At 47.0% G+C, this 25,953-nt stretch overlaps 2 protein-coding genes across 11 annotated transcripts; one reads left to right on the forward strand and one right to left on the reverse strand.

Moving 5' to 3' along the window:
• The first annotated feature begins 1,324 nt into the window (after nucleotides 1–1,324).
• Nucleotides 1,325–10,161, forward strand: Tardbp (TAR DNA binding protein). Of its 8 annotated transcripts, XR_007593720.1 has the most exons (8): nucleotides 1,573–1,708; nucleotides 2,616–2,867; nucleotides 5,445–5,608; nucleotides 6,077–6,217; nucleotides 7,545–7,715; nucleotides 8,108–8,234; nucleotides 9,186–9,325; nucleotides 10,043–10,161. XR_007593720.1 is itself a non-coding variant. In XM_050153124.1 (7 exons), exons 2-7 carry the CDS (start codon nucleotides 2,630–2,632, stop codon nucleotides 9,089–9,091), a joined length of 867 nt encoding a protein of 288 aa, XP_050009081.1. In that variant the 5' UTR covers nucleotides 1,573–1,708; nucleotides 2,616–2,629; the 3' UTR covers nucleotides 9,092–10,022. The 8 variants fall into 8 exon arrangements, 7 of the variants coding, with proteins under 7 accessions (XP_050009078.1, XP_050009081.1, XP_050009079.1 ...); XM_050153124.1 differs by lacking the exon at nucleotides 10,043–10,161 and having other exon boundaries at nucleotides 9,066–10,022; XM_050153122.1 differs by lacking the exon at nucleotides 10,043–10,161 and having other exon boundaries at nucleotides 9,186–10,022.
• A 2,126-nt stretch (nucleotides 10,162–12,287) lies between these two features.
• On the reverse strand, nucleotides 12,288–24,938 carry Masp2 (MBL associated serine protease 2). Of its 3 annotated transcripts, XM_050153118.1 has the most exons (11): nucleotides 24,832–24,938; nucleotides 24,522–24,750; nucleotides 24,248–24,425; nucleotides 23,588–23,716; nucleotides 21,741–21,937; nucleotides 21,322–21,469; nucleotides 20,388–20,506; nucleotides 16,857–16,935; nucleotides 14,769–14,900; nucleotides 14,219–14,293; nucleotides 12,288–13,187 (listed from the first exon to the last, which is right to left on the reverse strand). In XM_050153118.1, exons 1-11 carry the CDS (start codon nucleotides 24,834–24,836, stop codon nucleotides 12,424–12,426), a joined length of 2,055 nt encoding a protein of 684 aa, XP_050009075.1. In that variant the 5' UTR covers nucleotides 24,837–24,938; the 3' UTR covers nucleotides 12,288–12,423. The 3 variants fall into 3 exon arrangements, with proteins under 3 accessions (XP_050009075.1, XP_050009074.1, XP_050009076.1); XM_050153117.1 differs by lacking the exon at nucleotides 24,832–24,938 and having other exon boundaries at nucleotides 24,522–24,821; XM_050153119.1 differs by lacking the exons at nucleotides 12,288–13,187; nucleotides 14,219–14,293; nucleotides 14,769–14,900; ... (3 more) ...; nucleotides 21,741–21,937; nucleotides 24,832–24,938 and adding an exon at nucleotides 23,103–23,263 and having other exon boundaries at nucleotides 24,522–24,821.
• Between the last annotated feature and the right edge of the window lie 1,015 nt (nucleotides 24,939–25,953).

Consider the following 25,953-nt stretch of genomic DNA (forward strand, 5'->3'; position numbering starts at 1 on the left):
TTTGTTGTTGGTCTGGGGTAAGAGCACTGGCTTGACCCACCGCACATCAGCAAATAAATAACAGAATCAGGAGCTGGACGTGGTGGCCTAGGCCTTCACCTTAAGCCTTTAATTCCAGCAGATCTCTGAGCTGAAGGCCAGCCTGGTCTACAGAGGAACTTCAAGGACTGCCAGGGCTACAGAGACCCCCCTGTCTTGAAAAATAAATAGAACCAAAAAAAAAAATCACCTTTTGGCAATCAGCCTATGTTATTGGGTATTTTTATTTTTCCACTCTTAGGGGCTTGCCACCAGCTCCCAAATAAATCATAAATCACACGAAGACTTATTCTTACTTAGGAATGCCCAACTTTAGCTTCATTTCTTTTTGGTTTTTGATTGTTTGTTTTACAATAGAAGGTTTCTCTGTGTAGCTTTGGAGCCTATTCTAGGCTCTATCTCTAGGTCCCTCTGTAGACCAGGCTGGCCTCGAACTCACAGAGATCCGCCTGCCTCCGCCTCCCAAGTGTGGGATTGAATCCAAGGGATTGAAGCCTTTTGCCACCACCATCGAGCAATTTGGCTTATTTTTGCCAGTTTTTCTTAAATTATGCCATCTATCATTTGCCTCTGTGCATCTTTCTCTATCCTATACACCTTTCTTTACTTCTTCTGTGTTTGCTACGTAGCTGGGTGCCTGGCCCCTGACGTCCTCCTCTCCTTTTTTCTCCCAATATTCCCTTCCCAGATTTCTCCTTCTGTTTATTCTCCCTGCCCGCCAGCCCCGCCTGTCCTTTCTCAGTGCCTCAGTTTCCTTACTTATAACATCAGACTCGTAGGACATCAACACTTGGGAGGCTGTTGATAGGGGAGGGGGAGCCATAATGAGTTCAAGGAAAACCTGGGCTACACAGTGATTCTGAAGTCTCTGTCTCTAAAACAATACAAAGACTCTGAAAACTACAGGGGACAAGCACAGCCCAAGGTCAATGGAGGAACACTTGTCTACGATTCACAAGATTCTATTTTGTTTTGATTTTCCCTGGAGCCAGAGAGGGCACAAAAGCACCTGATACAAAGTAGTACTTAGGACAGCTACCATTGTGTAGACCAAAGCTAGTGTTTCCACGGTTGGAAATTACCGAGCAATGGCAGAAGACGTCTGAAGACCAGCAAAGTTTAGAGCAGGGAGCCGGGTTTCCCAGCGAGATTCCCTCCCCGCCCCCACCAGACCCTCTCGCGCCCCGCCCGCCCCGGCTCCGCCCCTTCCCTTGAAGCCCCGCCCACCGTCCCCGGTCCCGCCTCGCTCTTCCCGGCCTTCCGCCAGTCTCGCGCACTTTCCGTGAGCGCGAGCGCTCTGCTGGGGTCGGCGGTTGGTCGGACGGAGCCACGTCCCACGTCGTGTGGGGGTGGAAGCTAAAGCCTGCGTAGCCGCGCTGTGTCTCGGGCTTCGGCGTCTCCGGCGCGGCCCCTCTGCTCTCTGCGTCCTTCCATTCCTTTCTGCGTGTCCGGGCGCCCGCTAGGATCTGAGCCACTTCGAGGAGGGAGCGTCTGAGCCTCCGCGAGGTGAGCGCCCCTCCTGGCAGGAAGCGGGTGGGAGCGGCCGAAGGCGGGCGGGGGCGGGAGGCGGCCCTAGCGCCATTTTGTGGGCACGAAGTGGTAGCTCGGCTGAGATCGGGTCCCTCGCTGTCGCCGTTTCCTCGTCGTGCTTTCTGGTCGCGGCCTAGCGGTGAGTGGTGAGCCCAGGGCGGCTCGCGGGCTCCGGATGGGGCTCCGCGGGGAGGTCTCAGGCGACCTGCGCGGCGGGAAGGGCGCTCTGGAGCGGGGCCTAGCTGGCCTCGCGCAGCCGCGTCGTTAGGGCCTAGCGCGGGCGGCAGCCGGGGCGGGACGCCGAGCCTGCCGGGCCGTGCGGGCGGGGAGTCTGTCGCGGCCCCGGGGCTCCGGCGGTGCGGACCCCTTCGGGGTCTGAGAACAATCGGTGCCACCGTGGGCCTTGTACTCCGGCGGCCCCACCCCAGGCCGAGGGGGGGGGTTAACGTCGTTCATCGCGCAGGGCCTTCTGGGAAGTGGTGGCCTACATCGCGGAGCCACTGTCGTTCCTGCCCTCGACGCCCAAGTTTAGCTCTTCTTTCCCGAGAATGAGGAACAGGAGACCTCAAGTTTCCGAGCGCCGCCAGCCCCAGATGGAATTCTTTGTGGATTTCTTCCACCCGCTTAAAGCACGTGCTAGACCTTGGAATAAAATTAGTTCAGGATGGCCAGAAAATATTGTATAGTCTCTAGTTTTTCGCTCCGGGTAAGAAAACTGTTTGCAAGAAAAAAAAAAAAGTCGGAACAGAAACAGTTCTTTAAGCCTTTTGTAACCAACAAGCCAGGTGGTAACACTGTTGGAATTTTAGCACCTCATGCATATAGTAAGCCCTGAGAAAACACTTATTAAATGAGTTGGGAACAAAAAGTTTAAAGTCTTTTTTTTTCTCTCTAAAGAATACTCTTCCTCAGTTCTCGGGGATGGCAAAGGAAACATTAGGTTTCAGGTGGCGAGAGTCTTTTCAGGAAGTGGGGACGGTAGTGGTGGTGGCTAAGTAGAAATAACTGCTATTACTCTCTTGGTCATTCATCTCTCTCTTCTTTAGAAAATTGGGCAAAGATGTCTGAATATATTCGGGTAACAGAAGATGAGAACGATGAGCCCATTGAGATACCATCAGAAGACGATGGAACAGTGTTGTTGTCCACAGTTACAGCCCAGTTTCCAGGGGCATGCGGCCTGCGCTACCGGAATCCCGTGTCTCAGTGTATGCGGGGTGTTCGGCTGGTGGAAGGAATCCTGCATGCCCCGGATGCCGGCTGGGGAAATCTGGTGTATGTTGTCAACTATCCGAAAGGTTTGTTACGCGTTTTGTTTTTTGCCTTATGGCTGACTACAGTTAGGCTTGTATGCCATCCTAAGTTGTAGATTATTTGTGTGGGGGGATGAGGAGTGGTGCCGCTGTGATGTCCAGGGCTTCATGTTTGCCATGCAAGGACTGTTAGGCTCTGTCCCCGGGGTTTGGCCTTTGTGGCAGATGTCTTCTACAATCCAGTTCTTTTAAACTTTGCTTAGACTACTCTGAAAGGTCCCTAGTCTAAATAGTGATAATTGGAATTGTAGGGCTATTTTTTTTATAGGAATATCTACTTAAATGTTAAGCTGTTGGAACAGTTATTGCCAATCTGATGCCAAATTTAGGCTGTTAAAACTAAGTGCCTTGGGATGGAGTGATGACTCTGGTTAAGAACAATGGCTCTTAAGAGGACCCAGATTCAATTCCCAGCATCCACAGGGCAGCTTACAACTGTCTGTAACTGGGATCAAAGGTATGTGCCACCAGGCCCAGCTTTCTCAAATTTCTGCACTGTGTGTGCCTGATGCAAAAAGGGCATCCAACCATCTGAAGGGGGCATTGAATGGTTGTGAGCTGCCATGTGGTGGCTGAGAACCAAACCCTTAGCTCCTCAAGAGCAGCAGGTGCTTTTAGCCTCTTGCTCCCTTGTTTAAACTAACCTCTCTTTTCCCCTCCTCAGAGAAGCCACAGTTGCAGTGGCCCAAATCTTGATTTAGTACAGAACTACCTTGATTTTAAGGTTGTGGTCTTATTTTCCCTGCCTCTTATGAGAAAGCCAGGCCTCATGATCTCTTGAGTTTGGGGCAGCCAGGGATAAACAGAGACCCTGTCTTCGAAAGAGGTTGCCTGGGAATTGGTACATTGTTACTTTTACTATAATGGTATTGCAACAAAGTGCCACACTTACCTGTAATCCCAGTATCAGCAGGGGGTATGAGGCAGGAAGATCGTGACTTTGAAGCCAGTCTGGGCTACATAGTTACAGCTGAGCCTGATTGTATATAGCAACAACTGAGGTCAGTCCACCAAATTGTTCAATATGCAAAGACTAATATTTGTCTAAGAAATTAAGGAGGATCTGCTGGGCAGTGGTAGCACACACCTTTAATCCTAACACTCAGGAGGCAGAGGCATCCTGGTCTACAGAGTGAGTTCCAGAACAGCCAGGGCTGTAACACAAAGAAAGAAAACACTCTACTACGTTATATTTCACTGTGTCCTCACAGTGATCTTCAAATCTGTAATATGAAGATCTCAAAATTGTAAAAACCTGTCTTGAAAAACCAAAAAAAAAATTAAAAGGACACTTGGTGTTGTTTGGGGGGGGGGTGGCACACTTGAAATTGAAGGTTAAGAAGCTCAAGCAGGAGAAACTCAATTTTGGGGGAAGGGGTTTCCAAGAGTGTAGCTTTGGGGCCTGTCCTGGAAATAGCTTTTTGTGACCAGGCTGACTTCGAACTCACAGAGATCTGCCTGCCTCTGCCTCCCAGGTACTGGGTGGGATTAAAGGTGTGTGCCACCACCATTTGAAGAGCACTGTGGGGACATGGTAGATTGCTGTGTCTAAATGGACAGGAGCTGGAACTAGAGCATAGTAAAAGTGCTTGTCTGGCCTTTGAGGTGGCGTACAGCCAATAACTGCAGGAAGGATGAGGAAAGAGGGTTCTTGTGGGCCCACCATCACCACAGGATTTCTCTGTGGCTTTGGAGCCTGTCCTGGAACTAGCTCTTGTAGACCAGGCTGACCTCGAACTCAGAGAGACCCAGGTGCTGGGATTAAAGGCGCTTGTCACCACTGCCCGACCAGAAAGAAGATTCTTTAAGACCAGCATATGTACTGAGACCTCCATCTCTGTAAACAGTATCACTGGATGTTTGGATAAGACAGAAAGCACCCAGATTTACATGTGGAAATAAAAGTTGCTAGTTTTCTCTTTTTTAATATATTTTAAAGTATGTATATGGGTTTTGTAAGGTTTTTTATTGTTTTTGGGTTTTTTTGTTTTCTTTTACACCATGTGCATCCCAAGAGGGTATTTAATCCCTTGGATTAATCAGATAAATTTAATGCCACAAAATGAAAATGAAGTAGAATTTTGTTTATGTAGATACCGGTTTTGAGGAGAACATGCAGTTGATTTTATAATCTTAGATTATTCAAAACTAGGCCAGGGAGATAGATAGCTGATAAATGCAGTAAAGACAACTCTCAGCAAGCCAGGCCACCTGTCTACCTCTGGTAGCTGATTTCTGTGGGGTGCAGCCTTCCCCAGGAATAACAAGACAGAAGGCCAGAAACTGCTTACGAATGTACACAAATCAATTTTCAAAAAGATAATACCAAACTAGAATTGAGATTCCTCTAATTTGCACCAGAAAAACACTCCAGCCTCTTAAGCTACATTCTGTCCTAGGAAGGATACAAGTTTTCCAGTCTCCTCACTATTTATAGATCTGGTCTTGTTGGTTCATTGTATTTTGTTGTTAGATAGACCAGGCTGGCCTCAAACACAGAGATCCACCTGCCTTTTTTTTTTAAAAAACTGCTAAATATGGGTTTCTGCTTGCCTTGTTTAGATAACAAAAGAAAAATGGACGAGACAGATGCTTCCTCAGCAGTGAAGGTGAAAAGAGCAGTCCAGAAAACATCTGATCTAATAGTGTTGGGTCTCCCCTGGAAAACAACAGAACAAGATCTTAAAGACTATTTCAGCACTTTTGGAGAGGTTCTTATGGTTCAGGTAAACTTAACTAGCTAATTGCTTTTGTTGTTGTTGTTGCTTTATATATAAATAATATCATTCCACTTCCTTCCCTCCCATTCACCCCCCCAACCCCATCCCCTCTTTATGCTGTTTGTATCGGTCATAACAGTAACAAAATTACAGTTAAGAAGTAGCAAAAATAATTATGTGTGGGGTCACCATAGCATGAGGACCTGTATTAAAGGTTGTAGCATTAGGAAGCTTGATAGCTACTAGTTTAAAGGAAATAGGTTATATTAGATCTTATTTGTGCTCATTCTAAACATTATTAGAGTCCAAGTGTGTCATTCTCTACTGTTCTGATTTTCTGCTGTTGACTTTGCCTTGAGCTCTATTGACTTTAATGTGCTGCTTCATTCAGGTGAAGCCATTCAGAGTTTTATGTGATCTCTGATTTCTTTATGTGTGGTATTAGTAGAATAAATTTCAATCGTCCTTTCTTAGGTCAAGAAAGATCTTAAAACTGGTCACTCAAAAGGGTTTGGCTTTGTTCGGTTTACGGAATATGAAACCCAAGTGAAAGTAATGTCACAACGACATATGATAGATGGACGATGGTGTGACTGTAAACTTCCCAATTCTAAGGTATTTTGCTCTTTGTTTTCCTGTATGCTTGGGGAATCTTTTCTTAAAAGACCTTAAAATATTAAATGCATTTGGAAATGTGGCAAGGAAAGTTTTTTAGCTTTTTGACTGTGTAACCTTGGCTGTCCTGGAACTTGCTGTCTACTGTGTAGATCAGGCTGGCTGTGAACTCAGATCTCCATGCTTGCCTCTCCCGAGTACTAGGATTGTTTGTTTTGGGGGGGATTTTTTGGTTTGGTTTGATTTTTTTTTTTTTTTTTTTTTTTTTTTTTTTTTTTTTTTTTTTCCCCTCGAGACAGGGTTTCTCTGTTGCTTTGGAATCTGTCCTGGAACTAGTTCTTGTAGACTAGGCTGGTCTCTAACTCACAGATCCGCCTACCTCTGCCTTCCCAGTGCTGGGATTAAAGGCGTGTGCCACCACTGGTGGCCAGGCGGCTTTTTTTTGTTTTGTTTTGTTTTCTTTTGCTTTTTGTTTGTTTTTCTCAGATGGGTTTCTCTGTTTGGCCCTGGCTGTCCTGGAGCTCATTCTATAGACCAGGCTGGCCTTAAACTCAGGTCAGCCTGCCTCTGCCTCTTGAGTGCTAAGGTTAAACCACTACCTGACTCTTGAGACCTTGGCTACTTCTACCAAGAACCCACATTTTTTGTTTTTTAAAGAACGGGTTGTGATAGCATGTGCTTGTAATCCTACCCCTGCAGAGGGAGAGGCAGGTGATCCATGGAGCTTGCCAGCTACCAGTCTAGGAAAATAAAAGTTCAGTGAGAGACCCAGACTCAAAAAAAGGTGGAGAATGACTAAGAAAGATGAATAGCATCAACCTCTATCCCGAATGTGCACATAATGGTCTCTTGTGTGAAGGAAATTAAAACTGGGCATGATGTTGCATTCCTGTAATTCAGGTTGTCCTCACTTACATATCAAGCTGAGGGCCATCCTGGGGTGCATGGGGCTGTCTTAAAATCCCAAGGAAGTGAGGTTGAGAACTTAATTAGTAATTACTTATTTTTGGAAAGGGATTGGTTCAGTTTTCAGCACCTGCGTGGCAGCAGCAACTAACTGCAGTTCTGAGTGATCCAATCCCTTCTGTCCTAAAGGGCACCAGACCTGGTTAAGATAGATACAGGAAGGCAAAGCATGCCTCCCCCCCCGCCCCCCCCCCCCCCCCCCCCACACNATAAGTCTTGTCACACAACCTTTAATCCCAGCACCCAGAGGCACAGGCCAACGAAGGATACACAGACCTTGTCTGGGGCAGGGGGCAAAACACCACAGAAAGGGGAAGTATGCCTTATATATTTATTTCTGATGTTCCTTTCTTTTGACCAGCAAAGCCCAGATGAACCTTTGAGAAGCAGAAAGGTGTTTGTTGGGCGTTGTACAGAGGATATGACTGCTGAAGAGCTTCAACAATTCTTCTGTCAGTATGGAGAAGTAGTAGATGTCTTCATTCCCAAACCATTTAGGGCTTTTGCCTTTGTTACCTTTGCAGATGATAAGGTATTTTTCTTCTTAATACGTTTTAGGGCTGGGAATGTATCTGGTTTGGGGCTACTGTATGTGCCCAGCATGATACAGTAGGTGCTAAGCTCAGTCTCCAGCACTCAAAGTGATAAAAGTGACTTGTTCCAGCTGATTGTCACATTTTCAGAGTAGAGTGTATGGGTTTAGATAACAGTAAGATGCCCTTCTGATGTTTTTCATTATGTGAGCTTTGGGGCTGTTACACATATTTTGGTTACAGATATTAATGTTAACATTACCAAAGTGAAACTAGCAATCATTGTTTATTTTCCTTCTACTTAGATGGGTTATACTAGGATTTGGTATTGTATTGCTGAGTTGGTACGTGAGTTGGTTTAGTCACCATTTACATTCCTTGTTTCTTATAGGTTGCCCAGTCTCTTTGTGGAGAGGATTTGATCATTAAAGGAATCAGCGTGCATATATCCAATGCTGAACCTAAGCATAATAGCAATAGACAGTTAGAAAGAAGTGGAAGATTTGGTGGTAATCCAGGTGGCTTTGGGAATCAGGGTGGGTTTGGTAACAGTAGAGGGGGTGGAGCTGGCTTGGGAAATAACCAGGGTGGCAATATGGGTGGAGGAATGAACTTTGGAGCTTTTAGCATTAATCCAGCGATGATGGCTGCAGCTCAGGCAGCATTGCAGAGCAGTTGGGGTATGATGGGCATGTTAGCCAGCCAACAGAACCAGTCAGGTCCATCTGGTAATAACCAAAGCCAGGGCAGCATGCAAAGGGAGCCAAATCAGACATTTGGTTCGGGGAATAATTCCTATAGTGGTTCTAATTCTGGTGCCCCTCTTGGTTGGGGGTCAGCATCAAATGCAGGGTCAGGCAGTGGTTTTAATGGCGGTTTTGGCTCAAGCATGGATTCTAAATCCTCTGGCTGGGGAATGTAGGCAGTGCTGGGGGAGGGGTGGTCGGTTGGTAGGTAGGTAGGTATAGAATGGTGGGATTCAAATTTTTCTAAACTCATGGTAAGTATATTGTAAAATACATATGTACTAAAAATTTTCAGATTGGTTTGTTCAGTGTGGAGTATATTCAGCAGTATTTTTGACATTTTTCTTTAGAAAAAGAGGAAAAGCTAAATGAATTTTATAAGTTTTGTTATATAAAGGGTTAAAATACTGAGTGGGTGAAAGTGAACTGCTGTTTGCCTAATTGGTAAACCAACACTACAATTGATCTCAGAAGGTTTCTCTGTAATATTCTGTCATTGGACTTGTTAAATGGATTCTTTGCATGTTCAGAATAGAAACCATTGGTTAGAACTATTCTTTTCTCATTTTAATTTGAATCCCACCCTATGAATTTTTTCCTTAGGAATATCTCCATTTGGGAGATCATGATGTCATGGTGTTTGGTTCTTTTGGTTTTGTTTTTAACACTTGTCTTCCTTCATATACGAAAGTACAATATGAAGCCTTCATTTAATCTCTGCAGTTCATCTCATTTCAAATGTTTATGGAAGAAGCACTTCATTGAAAGTAGTGCTGTAAATATTCTGCCATAGGAATACTTCTGTCTACATGCTTTCTCATCCAAGAATTCGTCATCACGCTGCACAGGCTGCGTCTTTGACGGTGGGTGTTCCATTTTTATCCGCTACTCTTTATTTCATGGAGTCGTATCAACGCTATGAACGCAAGGCTGTGATATGGAACCAGAAGGCTGTTTGAACTTTTGAAACCTTGTGTGGGATTGATGGTGGTGCCGAGGCATGAAAGGCTAGTATGAGCGAGGAAAGGAGAGAGCGCGTGCAGAGACTTGGTGGTGCAAAATGGATATTTTTTAACTTGGAGAGATGTGTCACTCAATCCTGTGGCTTTGGTGAGAGAGTGTGCAGAGAGCAATGATAGCAAATAAACGTACGAATGTTTCGCATCAAAGGACATCCACATCTGTTGGAAGACTTTGAGTTTTGTTCCTAGAAAACCCACTTTAGTTGAATGTGTTCAGTGAAATACTTGTACTTCCCTCCCCTCTGTCAACTGCTGTGAATGCTGTAAGTGTGTTCTCCTCTGCTACTGAGCTGGAAGTGTGGGCACGTGAACTGAAGCTGATGGGCTGCGAACATGGACTGAGCTTGTGGTGTGCTTTGCAGGAGAACTTGGAAGCAGAGTTCACCAGTGAGCTCAGGTGTCTCAAAGAGGGTGGACGTTCTCATGTCTGTTAGCTAACATAAGAATGCTGTTTGCTGCAGTTCTGTGTCCTATGCTTGGATGCTTTTTATAAGAGTTGTCATTGTTGGAAATTCTTAAATAAAACTGATTTAAATAATATGTGTCTTTGTTTTGCAGCCCTGAATGCAAAGAATTCATAGCAGTTAATTCCCCTTTTTGACCCTTTTGAGATGGAACTTTCATAAAGTTTCTTGGCAGTAGTTTATTTTGCTTCAAATAAACTTATTTGAAAAGTTGTCTCAAGTCAAATGGATTCATCACCTGTCATGCATTGACACCTGATACCCAGACTTAATTGCTATTTGTTCTTGCATTGTCCAAAGTGAAAGTTTTTCCATGGGTTATTCTGTTTTTAATCTAGTTTTTCATAAGTCTGGGTGACAGAACCTAAAATGGTAAGCAGTTACCCTCCAGCTTGTTCTGAGTGCCTCTGTGCATTTGAGTGATTTTTCTATTGACATGGCTGTTTAAGTCTCCGTTGGGAACTCATGCCTTCTAAAAATACTATTTGGGAGGGGGCAAAACGGTTGTTTCCAAATGCTTTGTAGCAGAGCATATCATTGGGAAAGAAGGGATGATAAACATCATTCCGGGGGATTTGAAAAGTGGAATTAATTGCAATAGGGATTAAGTAGAAGAAACCACGTGCCTGAAATCCATTCAGAAGCCTGATAGCTTTAAGAACTAGTAGGGTGGGTTGTCTATCTGTGGCAGTCTTTAAGTGAGGTGGGCTTGTTCCCTCTGGGCTGTAGGGGCATGAAGTGACAGTGCTCACAAAATCAGATTAGACTCTCACAATGCATTGTTAAGAATGTAAAAGCAATAATACCTTGATTGTTGTACTTTCCTGTAACTACTGAGAACTGGGGAACTCCTTTTCTAGCTGGAAAGATGTGACCATTTTTGTTGGTAGTTTCCCCACTGCCCTTACCTAAATAGATGATGATAAATAGGCTTGTCATTTTGCAAGTTGCGTGTTTTGAAATTTTATATCCTCTAGACTTGTGAACCCGGTGTTTCATTATTAAGTATCCTCTGTAAAAGGATCTTGAGTTATTGTAAATTTTTTTCTCTGCATCTAAATCTGCATGATTTCCAAACCCTGTACATCTGAATTTTGCATTTTAGCACTTGCACTATTACTCAGCAGCAGTAACATGGTAACATTAAAATGGTTTTCGGGGACCTCCAAAGACTAAACTGGCAAGCCGTCCAGGAGTCCTGGGGTAAGTTACTTGTCGATGGCATGGTTTTGATCCCTTGTTTGCACCTGTTAAAGAGTTACTGGTCATCTAGAAGGCTTTCAATGTTGAGTAGCCTTTTAATATGTTTATGGTATGATGTAGCTGTAGATAGTTAATTGCCCTACATGAAGTTTTAGAAATAAACTACTTGGCAAAAATTTGGTTTTGAAAATCTATTTGGTTATCAAAATGCATTCATTCTTAAAAAACAATCTTTGAACCGCAGTTAAATAAAAAGTTTTCTTGCCACCAACAGTTTAGTGTCTGGAGTCTTACTGGAAAAAAAACATTTTTCATGACAAAAATGCCAGAAAGTTTTAACAGTGACTTCTGAGGGAAGGTGCAATATAGCATTTTCATCCATTAAAAATGTGAGTCTCCAGCTGGGTGTGGTGGCACATGCCTTTAATCCCAGAAGTTGAGGCATACACTTCAGAGTTGCGGGCCAGCTGTTGCTCCATAGTGATACTGTCTCAGAACTCATTGGAAGAGCCAAGTACAATCAAATGTGACATTTTAAGATTAAGGCAGCATCTTAGCGGGAGAGTAGCAGTTGCTTTGTGAGTTACCATCGTTTTTGTTACATAAGTTCACTGTGTGCAGTTTTCTGCTGGTGTGCTGTGATCTGTTTGAATCACCTGTGCCCAAGTCATGCTCACTTTCGAACAGTCCAGATATAGTGGCATACACTTTAATACCCAGCACTTGTGAGGCTGAAGCAGAATTGTAAATTTGAGGTCGGCCTGGCTACTAAGGCTGTCTCAAAAGGGTTAGGGTGGATGGAGCAGGATTCAGATTGTTATCTTAGTTGGCTTACCAAGCTTACACATCCAAAACCCAGGTTTAATTAGATAAAGTGAGGTTTGGTGGCGTACACCTTTAATCCCTAAGCATTTGGCTGGCAGGAGCAAAAGAAAGGTTGGGTTATCTGCTACATTACAGAGTTTTTAAGGCCAGCCTAGAACATGAACCCATTGATTATGAAAATCAACAGCAAGCCTTTAGTTGTTCAGAAATGGGAGCAGCCAATAGATTGTAGAGAATTGAACACGACATGGTAGGTTTGTGTGCAGGGTTGGTAAAAATAAACATTGTACTGAACAACACGAACGACAAAGTTGACATTGGCAAGTGCCTCTAACAGTTTAATCCGGTTTAGTTTAGGGTGGGCCATTGATGCTCCTTGGGTTCTGTTACTGCTAAGAGCCTTTCCAGGTACTTGTAAGAATAATTCACAGATTGGAGGCATGCAAGTTAGAAGTTACTCATTATGTTCTGGATCCAGGAAATATAGTTTATGACTTTGGTATAGACCCCATACTGATCTGCCTCCCCACAATTAATGGAACCCCAGGAAACTATTCCTCCCACAAACCATCGCTGTGTTTCATTATCTAGAAACACTAATGCCCCTCCACTGTCACCTCTGCAACTGTCCTTGCCACCAGTTTGTAAGCCAGCACAGAGCATGTTAGCAGTTACTCTTCCTCCTGGGTAGAGCTTCCTTGCATATGCAGAAGTACATTTTTGATGGTCGACAATTGGTATGTCCACAAACATTAGGTTTCTAGCAAGAAACCCCTTCTGGGTTAAGCCCCAGCCAGCCACAGTTCCAATGGTATCTGTCCTCATTAAGGATGCAGCTTCCTTTGTTGGCAGGCAAACAGGCATGACACTTCCATTGATGGTGACTTTGTTCTTGAGTTTAATCAGTGCTATGTCATTGTCAAAACCAGCATTGTGATTGTAACCTTCATGTATAAAGACAGCCTCGGGCCAGGCTTGGGTGTAATGAGGTGAGAGCCTTTTGAGGATTCCCATGCGAATGTCCAGGGAAGACACGTCCTCTGTTAGCCCATACACGGCATGAGCAGCTGTTAGGATCCAATTGTCATGTAAAAGAGCCCCTGCTGCTACGGTCTCACCCAGTAGTAAGACTTGCCAAGGAAAGTCTCCAGTCTTTGCAAGCTGCCCTCCAATTATGCGGCCTCTTGTAGATAGTGTGGACAGCCCACAAACTGAGGAAAGAGCAAAAGCAAGTTGAGTGTCAGCAGTTCCGTCCCATGGATTGGTGGATAGGTAGGCATCCCCTCTCTGTTAGGCAAGTGAGGCTGTTCTAGTTTTACTTGGTAGTCCTTATCTGGTTGCTTAGCTCCTCAAGATCAGTAAGATTTCACAGATTCTTATGTTTTGCTTTATGAAAATAGATGAGGGACGCTGTAGACAATATGGACAGGACTCTGCATTGCTTGCTTTACCTCTGAATTCATTAGGAACTCTGGGAAGTCAGGAATTAAGGTTATGGTTTGCAAAATGACTGTTGCCTTTGAATGTAAAAATCTAGTAAATCATAATGTAGCAGCAATGGCCAAGATGCTTCTGGTTCTAAAATTTGTGTTTCTGGTCTGGTTGAATCATCATCCAAACATTAAGTTTGCAGTGTCTCTGTTGCAAGCTAATTACTCAGGAATGCAGCACATGTTTCTTATTTTGGTCTTGTACTTTGATTAAAACTTAGAAGCAGCATGTAAAACCAAATACAGGGTTAGAAAACTAATTTAAACCAGCTAACATGGGGGTAATGAGTGTATTATTACCTTTAAATTTTTTTAAAAGCATTCTCAACTATTATTATTGGAGCCAATTCTGGTTTTAAAAAAATTAAATACTATTAAAAGGCAAATTGCATTAATGTTGAAAAACGTAGATGTTGAAAACAATTGCTTAGGGAAATAATGAAGTTATTAGCTTTGGGTTTTAATAGCACTTTTACAAAGAAGAAAAGTAACTCAGCAAGAATTCGTGTTTATAAGTGTATAAATCGTTTTAGATAATTTAAAAAATCATTTAATATTTTACGCTTGCCTAATCATAAGGTCAAAAATAGTCAAATGAGTGGTGGAGCTAGCAGCCTCTGTGTGCAGAGGGGTAATGAGAACACGCTTGGGAGTTATGTTGTCCTCAGCCAGCCTCGGAGCCCCCTGTCTGCCTGTTATCCTCCATCGACTCTGTGTCAGCTGTGATTCTCTTTTATAAATGCGTCCATTACCAGGCTTGCAAACTGGGAGGAATTTTTCTCCTTTGGAGCTCGTCCAGAATCCATCAGCTTCACACACATATTTACCTGCAAATCGTTGGAAAAGCAAAAATGTTTAACTGTGGTTGTCATAACCCCTTGAAAAATGTTGATTCTTAAGCATCCATGGTGGGGAGAGGTGTGTGAATAACCATTTTACATGATTTCATAAATAGCTGTCTGCATTACCATGTTTGCTTGCAAAGTGGAAACCTTTTAGATGTGTAACTTGAATATGTATCAAGATCTCAAGTGCTTAATGATAAGGTTTTTGACTTGTTAAATTAAACCATTTGGAATATATTGTGTGTTTGTGGTAGTCATTTACTAGATAAGATCTGTTTTCAGATTCTTGCAAATTGACATTAAAGTCACTTCAACTGTAGTATTTCACTTAGCACGAGGGAGAAAGGCCTTTTAATCCTTTGTCTCCCTTAGCCAAAAAGTCTGCTTCAAGTTTATATTCAACCTTAAGGACTCAAGTTCCAAATACCACCCGCCCCTCCTTGAAGAAAGTACTTACCATCACTGCTCATTGTGTAGAAAGTCTTTTCACAGCTGTACTGGATGACAGCCTTGTAGGTGGTCACTTCAGGGCCTGTGATGTATTCCATGTGGCCATTGGGTAGGTCATCGGGAGGACCACAGTCAACAACTAGTAAAGAAACAGTAGGGAAGAAGAACCCCTTTGTTTATGGATTGGAGTACTTATGGAGAGCCAAGTGGGCCTTGTGCTGGCCTCTATTTCCTCTACATAGTGCATGGCAAGAATAGCTTCAGTTTGGTAATGCTAACTGCCTCTCCAGAGAAGGGAGTTCAGAAACACTTGAGAGTTACATAGCTCCTACAAAAGAAATGGTCTACAGGAGAACATGGAAGAAAAGCCAGTGTTATTGTGTGACAAACCAGTAGACTAAAGGTCTTCTTTACAGTTATACAGGGGCGTGGGGTGCTTGAGACAGTGTCTCTATACATAGCCCTGGCTGTCCTAGAAGTTGCTGTGTCCTCTGCCTCAAAAGTACTGGGATTAAAGGTGTGCTGCCACTACTGCCTGGCTCAAATACTTAGTTTTATTGTTTTTCAAGATGGGGTTTCTTGCCAGGCAGTGGTGGTGCACGCCTTTAATCCCAACACTCAAGAGGCAGAGGCAGCCTGGTCTACAAGAGCTAGTTCTGGGACTGGCAACAAAGCTACAGAGAAACTTGTCTCAAAAAAAAAAAAAAAAAAAAAAAAAAGATGGGGTTTCTTTCTCTGTAGCTTTGGAGCCTGTCCTGGAACTTGCTCTGTAGACCAGGCTAGCCTCAAATTCAATCCACCAGCCTCTGCTTCCCAAGTGCTAGGATTAACGTGTGCCACCACTGCCTGGCCTCTTGCTGGCGCTTTGTCTGCATGTTCGTAAGGTACATGTGAGGGTGTCAGAAGCCCTGAAGCTGGAGTTAGACAGGTGGGTGCTGGGAACTGAACCTGGGTTTTCTGGAAGAGCAGCAGCCAGGGCTCTGCCGTGCCACAGGTGAAAAAGCTTCTGTGTCTAGAACTACAAGCAGTAGCAGACCACTGCCCAGATACTCTGAAACCTTGAAGTTTGTTTTCAAATATGTGGACTCTTGTAATGAGAGAGTACTAAGAGTGTGTGATTCTTGAGAAATTTCTTAGTTTTCAAAATGGGAATGTGCCATTATCCCTGTATGGGTGTGGTAGGTGTGCACACTGCAGAACTGTCCTCATCCTGCACTTAGAGCGTGCCTGTGTGTGCCCACAGAGGGGGAGTGGTGGGGGGTGATAGCAAACACCTTTAATCTCAGCACTCAGGGAGATAGAGACAGGTTAGGTCAACAGACCTAGTTCCAGGACAGCCAGAGCTAAACAGTGAAATCGTGTCTCGAAAAACAAAGGAAAGAAAAAAACAGGAGAGGCCTATGCAGCAGCATCACACTTTTCTGTAGGGCGATAGGAATTACGAGGCTCAGATGTTTTCCCTACATTTCTTCGGTCTGCAAGAGCATCATTTTACACTTCTTACACTCTGAATTACTTCAGAGCACTCTGCCTTTCCCCAGTACTTCGGTTCCTCTTGGCCCACAGACTTGAGTAGAAGGAAATCTGGAATTTATGCCCTAGTAAATGATTCATTTGGCAGGGGAGGTGGGAATGACAAGAAGTCACAGAGTGATTAGTGGTGGGCTGGGGAGCGTGCTTTCTGTACAGGCATAGGTCCTCAGCCCCCAGGTAAACCAGAGATGGCAGTGTACTCCCTAAGTAAGATGAGGGGGTGGGGATTTGTAGAGAATGCCAGGCAGCCCATAACCCAGTGGTTCTCAACATATGGGTCCTGGCCCCTTTGGGGTTGAAGGACCCTTTCTCAGGTTGCCTATAGACCAATGGAAAACATTAATTTCATAACAGTAGTAAAATTACAGTTATAGCATAGCAATGAAAATTATGGTCTGTGGGTACCACACGAGGGACTGTATTAAAGGGCCGCAGTGCTAGGGAGGTTGAGAATCACTGCTCTAACTCTACATGTGCATTCACGTGTGTACACATGAAGGGACAAACACAGAAATGGTACAGGTGGTAGCAAGGGAAGGGGCTTGTCACCATATGACCGTACTACTGCACTCTGGTATTGGCCGGTCCCAGGATCCATCTTTCTGACAGACAGCAGTGAATGATTTTAAGGACACAGAACCCTGAAAAGAAAATTCAGGAAATGAGCTCCCTGTTAACATCAGGTCCCTCCCCAAAACCTCAGGTGAGAGCAGTAACTGTGGGAGGCCTGGACCCTGCTCCCGCTGCCTTGTTTCATGTGCACATTTGCTGCCAACAGCTCTGCTGGTTTATGTCACCTAGTCCGTGGTGGCATTGTACACACTAATAACTGCTGCGGTTCTTACATATAGACTGCTTCCCAATGCACCCTAGAATTTATCTGGCCAAAGTTCTAGTCAGTGCTCTCCTCTCATCCCTTCCTCTGGAGGGGTTAGCCCCCTGCCCCTTCCACCATTTATTTTTATGAAGCCCTGCTGTCCTGGAACTGTGTAGACCAGGCTGGGTTTTTTTGGTTTTTCGAGATACGGTTTCTCTGTAACTTTGGAGCCTGTCCTGTAATTAGCTCTGTAGACCAGGCTGGCCTCGAACTCATAGAGATCCACCTGCCCCTGCCTCCCGAGTTCTGGGATTAAAGGTGTGTGCCACCACTGCCAGGCCAGACTGATTTTTTTAATTCACAGAGATCCACCTACTTCTGCCTCCTGAGTGCTGGGATTAAAGGTGTACACAATCACACATTTAAAATTTTTTTGGGTGCGTGCTTGTGACATGTGTATCTACCTGCATAATTAATTGGAAAAAAAAGTTTAAAAAATTTTTGGTTTTGGTTTTCGAGAAAGGGTTTCTCTGTAGCTTTGGAGCCTTCCTGGAACTAGCTCTTGTAGACCAGGCTAGCCTTGAACTCACAGAGATCCACCTGCCTCTGCCTCCGCCTCCCAAGTGCTGGGATTAAAGGCATGCGCCACCATCACCTGGCAAAAATTAAAGAGTTTAAATTTGTTTTATGGGTTTGAGTGTTTGCCATTGATGTGCCAGATGTCTATAGAGGACAGAAGGTGGCCTTGGACCCCTTGAAACAAGTTAGTGAGGTTGTGAGCCACCATGTAGGTGCTCGGCACTAAATACCAGTCCTCGGTAACAACAACTAATGTGTTCAGTCATCTCTCTAGGCTCTTCCGCCATTTATTTATACTAAGTGCCAGACGGGGTCAGGGCCAGCGAGATGGCTCAGCAGATGAGGTTAGCTGCCAAGCCTGACAACCCTGAATCCGAGACCTGGAATCTGCACGGTAAAGAGAGAACTGGCCTCCAAACACTAACGTGTGTGAAGCCACACAAATAAATGTTTTTCAAAAGGAGCCTGGCATGGTGGTAGTGCCAGTGACCCCAGTGCTCAAGGAGGCAGAGACAGACAGATCTCTGAGTTCAAGGCCAGCGTGGTCTACAAATCAAGTTTCAGGACAAGTCAGGGCTGCACAGAGAAACCTTGTCTCAACTCTGCCCACCCCCTCCATAAATGTTTGTGAAAAACTGCAGAGGTCAGTTACTAAAGTCAAACATTAAGCTGAACACACCTTTAATCCAAGACAAGACACGTCCCTAAAGTAATATGAACCACTGAGCCAAGTGTGGTGGTACAACCTTTAATCCAAGGCATGCGGATCTCTTGAGTTTGAAACCAGCCTGGTCTACATAGTCCAGAGAAAGGGAAAGTATGTGTTAATGGAAGAGGCTGTCATTTGCAAAAGCTATAATGTTTCAAAGGATATACATTTTTTCAGTTAAATAATAAACACAGGATGTATAGAATGCTTTTCTAGCATCTTCGAAGTCCTGGGTTGGGTCCAAAGCAACACATACACTGGGCGTGATGGAACATTCATTAATCCCAGCACTGGGAAAGTAGAGGCAAGAAGACCAGGACAGGACAAGACTATTCTCAGCTACAGAGCAAGTTCAAGGCCAGCCTACGCTACTTAAAACTGTTTCAGAACAGTAAAACAAATTTGTGGTCTTGCACTTAAACAGTGGAAGAGCCTGACCAAGAGTTTTGCAAGGTGGGGCTTTCTCCAGTTTGCCCCTCCACAGACTGGACTCCATCCCTAGCTGTCACTCCAGGGTTATTGCTTTTTGCCACTGGGATTCAGTGACAATTTTGAAGAACACAGAGAAGATGAGTTAATCTCTTACCTGTGCCCCGAAGCAATGCACTAAGCAGTTTTTAAAATTATCTTCCCTCTCCCTTAACAGTGAGCACTATTTATAACTTTGCAGAATGTACTCTTTCCAGGGCTGTTTAAGCTTTGTGGGCCCAGGGGCTATTCCCCAGGAAGGTTGTCAGCTGACCAGGGAAGACTTAATTTAACAGGAGCTCTGCAGAGCTCGTGGGGCAAGGTGCGCGCACCCCTTTCTGTTGTCTCAGCCCCTTTCCAGAGAGCTGCCGCATTGTGCAGATGAATAGAAGTTCTTTCTCTAAAAGAGGCTTCACAGCAGACAGGGCTGTGGGCTGTGCAGGCCGTGACGCAGACAGCAGACAGCATACTTAATGTGAGAGTCAGGCCTCAGCACCAGAAGTAGAACCCTCTGCCAGGTGTGACCATGTACACCTATAATCCCAGCACTGGAGAAGCTGAAGCAGGAAGCCAAAGAGCACATGGCCAGTCTGGTTTACATCTTAAGCCATTGTCTCAAAAAGTGACTGCTGAGCCAGGCGGCGGTGGCACACGCCTTTAATCCCAGCACTTGGGAGGCAGAGGCAAGCAGGTCTATGTGAGTTGGAGGCCAGCCTGGTCTACAGAGTGAGTTCCAGGACAGGAATCAAAAACTACCGAGAAACCCTGTCTCGAAAAATCAAAAAAAAAAAAAAAAAAAATCAGAAACAGGCTGGGCAGTGGTGGCACATGCTTTTAAAAAAAAATTGGAAAAAAAGTAATTACTTTTAAAAAGTGCAACTGCTTGTAGCAGCGCACGAGCATATGCTAATCATCCCAGCACTCAGGAGGCTGAGGCAGGAAGGTTGAGTTGTTTGTTTGTTTGTTTCCAGACAGGGATCCCTGTGTAGTTTTAGAGCCTATTGTAGAACTAGCTCTGTAGACCAGGCTGGCCTCAAACTCACAGAGATCTGCCCACCTCTGCCGTCCAAATGCAGGGATTAAAGGTGTGTGCCACCAACGCCCAGCATGAAGCAGAAAGAATTTGAACTTGAGGCCAGCCTGGACTACATTGTTTTAGGCAAAAACTGCCTCAAAACAAAAATGAAAGGCAGGATTCCCCTCCACACACACAATGGTCCCCCCAAAAGATTCTCCTATTCCTCTGCTGCAGACTTACTACTCTGATTGTTTTCTGCATAGGTAAGCACTTCCCTTTTTCTTTTTTTTTTTTTTTTTTTGAGACAGGGTTTCTTTGTAGCTTTGGAGCCTGTCTACTAGCTCTTGTAGACTAGGCTGGCCTCGAACTCACAGAGTTCTGCCTCTGCCTCCCGAGTGCTGGGATTAAAGGCGTGCGCCACCATCGCCCGGCACACTTCCCATTTTCATCTCGAATTTCAAAGACACCATGATCATAGGCACTCAGGTTTTTAGTGACTCACTTGGAGAAGCTCAAAGCCAGGCTTGCAGAAGACGGAAAAGCTGTCCTTCAGGATGTACTTGGCTTGCACGGGTGAAATGTGACCATTAGGTGGTGCCGTTGGATCAGGGCAGGGCTGAGCTGTGCAGAGGAACAGGTTTATTTTTGACATCTGTAACAGCCAGGACTGAATTTAGCAATCTGCAGTCTTGGTTATAAATTAAATACAAGCCGGGTGGTGGTGGCACTCGCGTTTAATCCCAGCACTCGGGAGGCAGAGGCAGGCAGATCTCTGTGAGTTTAAGGCCAGCCTGGTCTACAGAACAAGTTCCAGAACAGCCAGCGCTACAAAGAGAAATCCTATCTCAAAAAAGAAAAATCACAAAAGTAAATAAATAAAATAAAAATAAAAAAGAGGAAAGAAAAAAGGTAACCAGGAGCCAGGGCTGGCAGCACACACACCTTTAATCTCAGCACTCAGGAGGCAAAGGCAGATGGATCTCTGAGTTCAAAGCCAGCCTCAAATTACAAAGTGAGTACAGATGCGGAAGGGAACAGGTGAGTGGGTGGGTGGCTCCTGACGGGGCCAAGACAGAGGGAAGCATGGACCTGGAATCGCAGCTCTTGGGCAGAGGCGGGAAGATCCGAGTTTAAGGGCTGTTTTGCTATAAACTCAGGGCCCTCTGACCCACGGAGTTAGACACTATCTCAAAATACCGGAACCGAGGGAGGTTGCCCAGGAAAATGGCTGCCTGGGTGAAGGGATAGAGGGAAGGAACGAGACAATTGCTATCACTCCGTCTGTCATGGAACGTCACGTGAAAGGCCACGCTGCCCCATCTGGGCTCCCTTTCTTGGCCTGGCCAGGAAAGAGTCCAGTGCTATGTAGTCTGCTGATGCCGTACAAGGGACAAAAACCGTTTCCTTTGCTGCCTGCGCCCGAGCCGCTTGCTCACCTGTGCTTGTGTAGCGTATCTTCCAGCCCGTGTGGTTCCCCGAATCATCAGTGGCAAACGTGATGGTCACGCTGTTGCTGTTCGTTTCAATCCTGCGGGGCAAGGTCTTCCCACAAAATGGGCCGTATTCCCTCTTCTCCGTTTGGATCTGAACAAAGAAAACCCTAGGACCTGCTGCAGGGGTCTGGCCTGTGTTAGAGGGAAGCGCACCAACTGAAAGTGGCTGGGGCAGGCTGGCACAACAGGGTGGTACCCCGTTCTTCATGCGGAAGCCACAAGCTGGCTTAGACCCCTCACAGAAAGGTTGGAAAGGACTCACTGGGGGGGACAGAAAACAGGGGCCACTAGTTGGAAGCAATGGAGGGTTGTTAGGGGGCACGACAAGGGAACATAACAAGGGAAGGGTGCAAGAATCAGACCTTGAGGGAGTCATAGGGGCACTGGATCTCGGGGTGCATCTCCACATCGAAGGACTCCACGAAGTCCACGATGACCCTGAAGCCCTCCTCCAGGCGGATGCTGTAGGTGCAGCTGGTGAGTTTGGGGTACGGCTGTGGGTATTCAGGGCTACTGAGCTCCCCAGACCTCCCAGTGAACACCTGGCCTGAACATAGGGCTGGGAGGAGAGAAGACAGGATAGCGTGACTGCTCAAACCGGGGACATCACTCGAGAATGGGGAAACACCAGGGACACCTAAGTCCTGGGCTTGGTCAAGGGCCAGCTCTTGATAAACCACCGAGGTAGGAGGGGACACAGACTCCCACCCTAGACGATGCCCAAGGACAGAAAGGAACTCTGTTGCCCTCGGCGTTAGCTGAAGCAGGGTAGCGTCAGGGATAGTTTGCCAGGGCCCAAGCTCCTACCCCAGGGTCAGAGTACCAGCTGGTGGAGAGCAAAGGAAGGGAGGCTTGGCCAGAGGGAAGTGGGCCCTGGAGAGAGGAGGCAGCCCACCTCCCCAGGGGCCTTAGGAATTCAGGGAAAGGAAGGAGGCCGCCCCTTGAACTCAGTCAGGGCTTTTCCCTGCTTCCGAATCATTCCAGTGCCCACCTCACAGTTCCCAAGTGTGTCCACAAGGGGGCTCCCGCCATGTCTGACAGAGACCAGCCCAGAGCCCTGGATCCCAGGGAACAGCCTGGAAATGCTTTTCCCAGGCCTTCCCTGTTCTTAGAAGTGGCCCTGGGGATGGCTGAGGGAAATTTACGTCACCAGTGTGCACACAGTCTGCCCTCCTTTCTCAGGCTGCTAAGCTGCCCTGTAGGTGATCAGGCACCGCCTCTTTGAGAGGTTCTTCCCCCATCCCCTGCTCAGGGTAGGGGCAGATGGGTGGTAAGATGGCTCGTAGGAAGTGAAGACTCCACACTGCCCTCCTTCCCTGAGGCTGCTTCCTACTGCTAGAGAGATTCCCCTGGATGCAGGGTAACTAGCCTGATCCCTTGGCGACACCTTCCTTGGTCTCTCTGTTCTGAATCAAGCTCGCTCCCCCAGGTCAGGAAACAAAACCCTGCATTGCCCTATAAGCAAGAACTGGCTGAAGATGTCCTGAGATCAACTTCAAAAGTGGTAACAGGACGGTCTCCCTGTGTGAGCTCAGGCTAACCCTGCCATTCAGCGCCCCATCCACAGGATAAGGGACTTAAAGCAAGCCCTTTGCAAGTGCCTAGGACCCTGGAGGAGGTTCCCTCCATCAGGCTATGAGGCAAGGAGGGTTAAGATGAAGGCACCAGGTGGCTCAGCTGTCCCTAACTCTCCCCCACTCCCCACAAGAGACACACAGCCACAGTGGAGACGGAGGCAGGTTTATTGTTGTTGTGCGCATGGCGGATGGTTGCTGTAGCTGGCAGCCCTTCCAGCCCGACGCAGAGCTGCAGGGGGTGGACACGCTCTGACATCTGACCCCTTGGGGTGGGCAGGCTGGAGCTGAGGGAGGTTAGAGGCTCTGCTCTGGAAGAGAGAGGGGGCATCAGGGAGACTGAGGAGAGCAGGGCCAGGGTAAAGGATGAAGGAACAGGGAGGCCAAAGCAAGCGTCCAGGGGCTGGGGTCAGGAACAGTGGCACTGAGCCTGCCGGTGCCGCCCCCCTACCCTGAGGGTCTGTGACAGAAGGGAAGCTCAAGGTGAGCCAGGCTTAGCCAGAGATGCCAAGCCTACCCAGGAACCACCCAGGAGGGAGAGGTGATTGGCTAGGGAGGAGTCAGAGGGAGCAAGAGGCCTCCTGAGCCTTGGGGAGCTGGAGCCATCGGTGCAGAGGGGTACCCCACCCCCTCACCTGAGCAGGTGTGTTTGTTCTGGTGGAGAATGTAGCCCACTCTGCAGGAGCAGTAGTAGCCGCCCAGGTAGTTGTGGCAGTAATGGTCACAAGGGACTTCTTCCAGGGACGCTCGGCACTCGTCCACATCTAGGGGGCCAGGCAGGCAAGGGGGATGAGGTGGGACAGAGCTCAGGCCTTGGTGGCCCATGGGAGGAGGCTGCTGCTTGGCAATTCACAGCCCTGGGGCAGAGATGCAAACAGCACCCTTGCTAAACCAGTGACAGGCTGAGTCCTGCTCAGAGCCGCCCAGACAGTATGATCAATCAACCCAGTGGCGAACAGGGTGGACGAGGTTCCACGGACCCCATGCAGCAGCAGTCTGGGCACAGAGAGGCGGTGCCACTTGCCTGAGGTAACACAGTCCCTTCAGGGACCAGAGTGTGCAGTCAAGTGTGAAGCCACACGCCTGTGCAAGCGCTTTGTGACCTGACATCTGTGTGCTGGGGCATCATTACGTCATTGGCAGCTACCAGGCCCTTGTCATTACACCCCCACGGTGGCTGATGTCAGGCGATGGCAGGACTCACCTTTCCTGCTGGTTTGACCTAATCCAGAGCCCCAGGAGAGGTGGGAGGCAAGAGACCCCAAGATGGGCAGCCTGGGCCCGGGAGTGCTCACCCTCCGTTGCATAGAAGGCCTCAAAGCCTGTGAATGGCTTCTCATTGGAGTAGTCTGAGTGGAAGGTGACCTCCAGGTGAGGGCCCAGCGAGTAGAAGGTGTCGTTGCCCGGTGCCTGTTCAGTATCCGTACTCTCCTGGCCACACAGTGTCGCCAGCACCTTGTTCCCTGAGCTCAACTGTGGGGTCAGAGGAAGGGAAGGTTAAAGCCAGGCCTGCCTTCCTGTCAGACTTTGCCATGGCCCCAGCTGTGCCCCCTGTCACCTGCCAGGTACCTTGACAAAGTCATACTCGCAGCGGTAAGAGAGTTCCAGGTTGAAGTGGGTAAAATAGAGGCGCAGGCGGTAGCCAGGGGGTGCAGTCAGCTTCCAGGACCGATCCTGATTGTTGCCATACGTCTCTGGGAAACCAGGGGACGCCAGGCGTCCGAATACAGGCTCAGGCCACTTTGAAGCCCGAAGTGTGGTCACCAGGCTCCACAGCAGGCCTAGGAAGATGAGTAGCCTGTAGGCAGGGAAGGGACATGAGGGACCAGGCCTAATCCCTCCTGCTACCCCAGAGGCCATGGGTCACTCACTCACCCACCTCATGATGTGCCACCAGCTCTCCAGGCCCAGCTTGGCTCACCTTTGATCTGTTTGTCCAGCATCTGGCCCTGCCCCCAGCCTTCCAGACCCAGGGATTCTGGGAATCCATCCATGGCTCCTGCCTGCCTCACTTCCAGGCAAGAAGGTTAGGTAGCTCTGGGGGGGCGGGGGCAGAAGCTTGACTAGGCCACAACCTGGTAGCAATCCTCAATTCCACCCTCACCCACCCTCAGTGTCCTATTTGGTGGGACCAGGAAGGTCTATTGGGCCCGAGTTTCCACCAGTCACGTGGACTGCCTAGACGAGTCCCAGGGAGAGGCAAAAGAAGAGATTTGAGCAAACACGCCAACCCAAGAGGAGAGGGACCACAGGACAGAAGACAAGATGCGGCTGCATCTGGGAAGATGAATGGTGGGTGGTGGGTGAGAGAGAGAGGCTGCTGGTGACTGCTGAGCCCAGAGGGGCGGAGTCAGGGAGCTGGGTTCCTGGTTCTGGAGCTGGTCTGCAGGGAAAGTTACTCATTTGAAGACAGAGGCTCTCTCACCCTGACTATGTTGAACTGTGTAGACCACACTAGCCTCAAACTTGTAGTAATCCTCCTGCTCCTAGCTCTGGGGTGCTATGGGGAAGGACCTTGCAGTCCAGCAATTGTAGAAGTAAAAATTGAGACTCATGGGAAGGATTGGTCTATGGAGAAAAGAATGGGCCTTTGATTGACCTGTTGGAGGAGCCTGGGGTCTGCTTGTTCTCATTAGTCACTAGGACAGCAAGTTTTTAGATTGTGCATGTGTGTGCATGCGCTTGTGTGTGCGCGCACACATGCTCTGCCTTGTATGTTCCAGTGCTTTTGGAGGCCATAGAGAGCATTGGATCCCCTGAAGAGTTACAGGCAGCATCGAGTTTGGGCACTGGAAACGGAACTTGAGTCCTCTGGAAGAGCAGCAAGTGCTCCTAATTGCTGAACCATATCTCCAGCCCCACGGATAGCATTTTGAAGAATTTTTTTTTTTTTTTGGTCAGGCATGGTGGCACATGCTTTTAATCCCAGCACTCAGAAGACAGAGGCAGGCAGATCTCTCTGAATTTGAGGCCAACCTGATCTACAGAGCAAGTTGTAGGA

The sequence above is a fragment of the Alexandromys fortis genome, unplaced genomic scaffold, assembly GCF_014885135.2.
Source record: "Alexandromys fortis isolate MF-2015 unplaced genomic scaffold, M_Fortis_MF-2015_v1.1 scaffold_88, whole genome shotgun sequence".
Taxonomy (NCBI): domain Eukaryota; kingdom Metazoa; phylum Chordata; class Mammalia; order Rodentia; family Cricetidae; genus Alexandromys; species Alexandromys fortis.

Coding starts and splice junctions, on each gene's coding strand:
- Tardbp (XM_050153121.1), top strand. CDS start 2,630: ATGTCTGAATATATTCGGGTAACAGAAGATGAGAACGATGAGCCCATT. Junction 5,609..6,076: donor GAGAGGTTCTTATGGTTCAG/GTAAACTTAACT, acceptor GTCCTTTCTTAG/GTCAAGAAAGATCTTAAAAC. Junction 6,218..7,544: donor GTAAACTTCCCAATTCTAAG/GTATTTTGCTCT, acceptor TCTTTTGACCAG/CAAAGCCCAGATGAACCTTT.
- Masp2 (XM_050153117.1), bottom strand. CDS start 24,812: ATGGCCTCTGGGGTAGCAGGAGGGATTAGGCCTGGTCCCTCATGTCCC. Junction 23,717..24,247: donor GGCCTTCTATGCAACGGAGG/GTGAGCACTCCC, acceptor CTGGCCCCCTAG/ATGTGGACGAGTGCCGAGCG. Junction 21,470..21,740: donor GCCCCTATGACTCCCTCAAG/GTCTGATTCTTG, acceptor TTCTTTGTTCAG/ATCCAAACGGAGAAGAGGGA.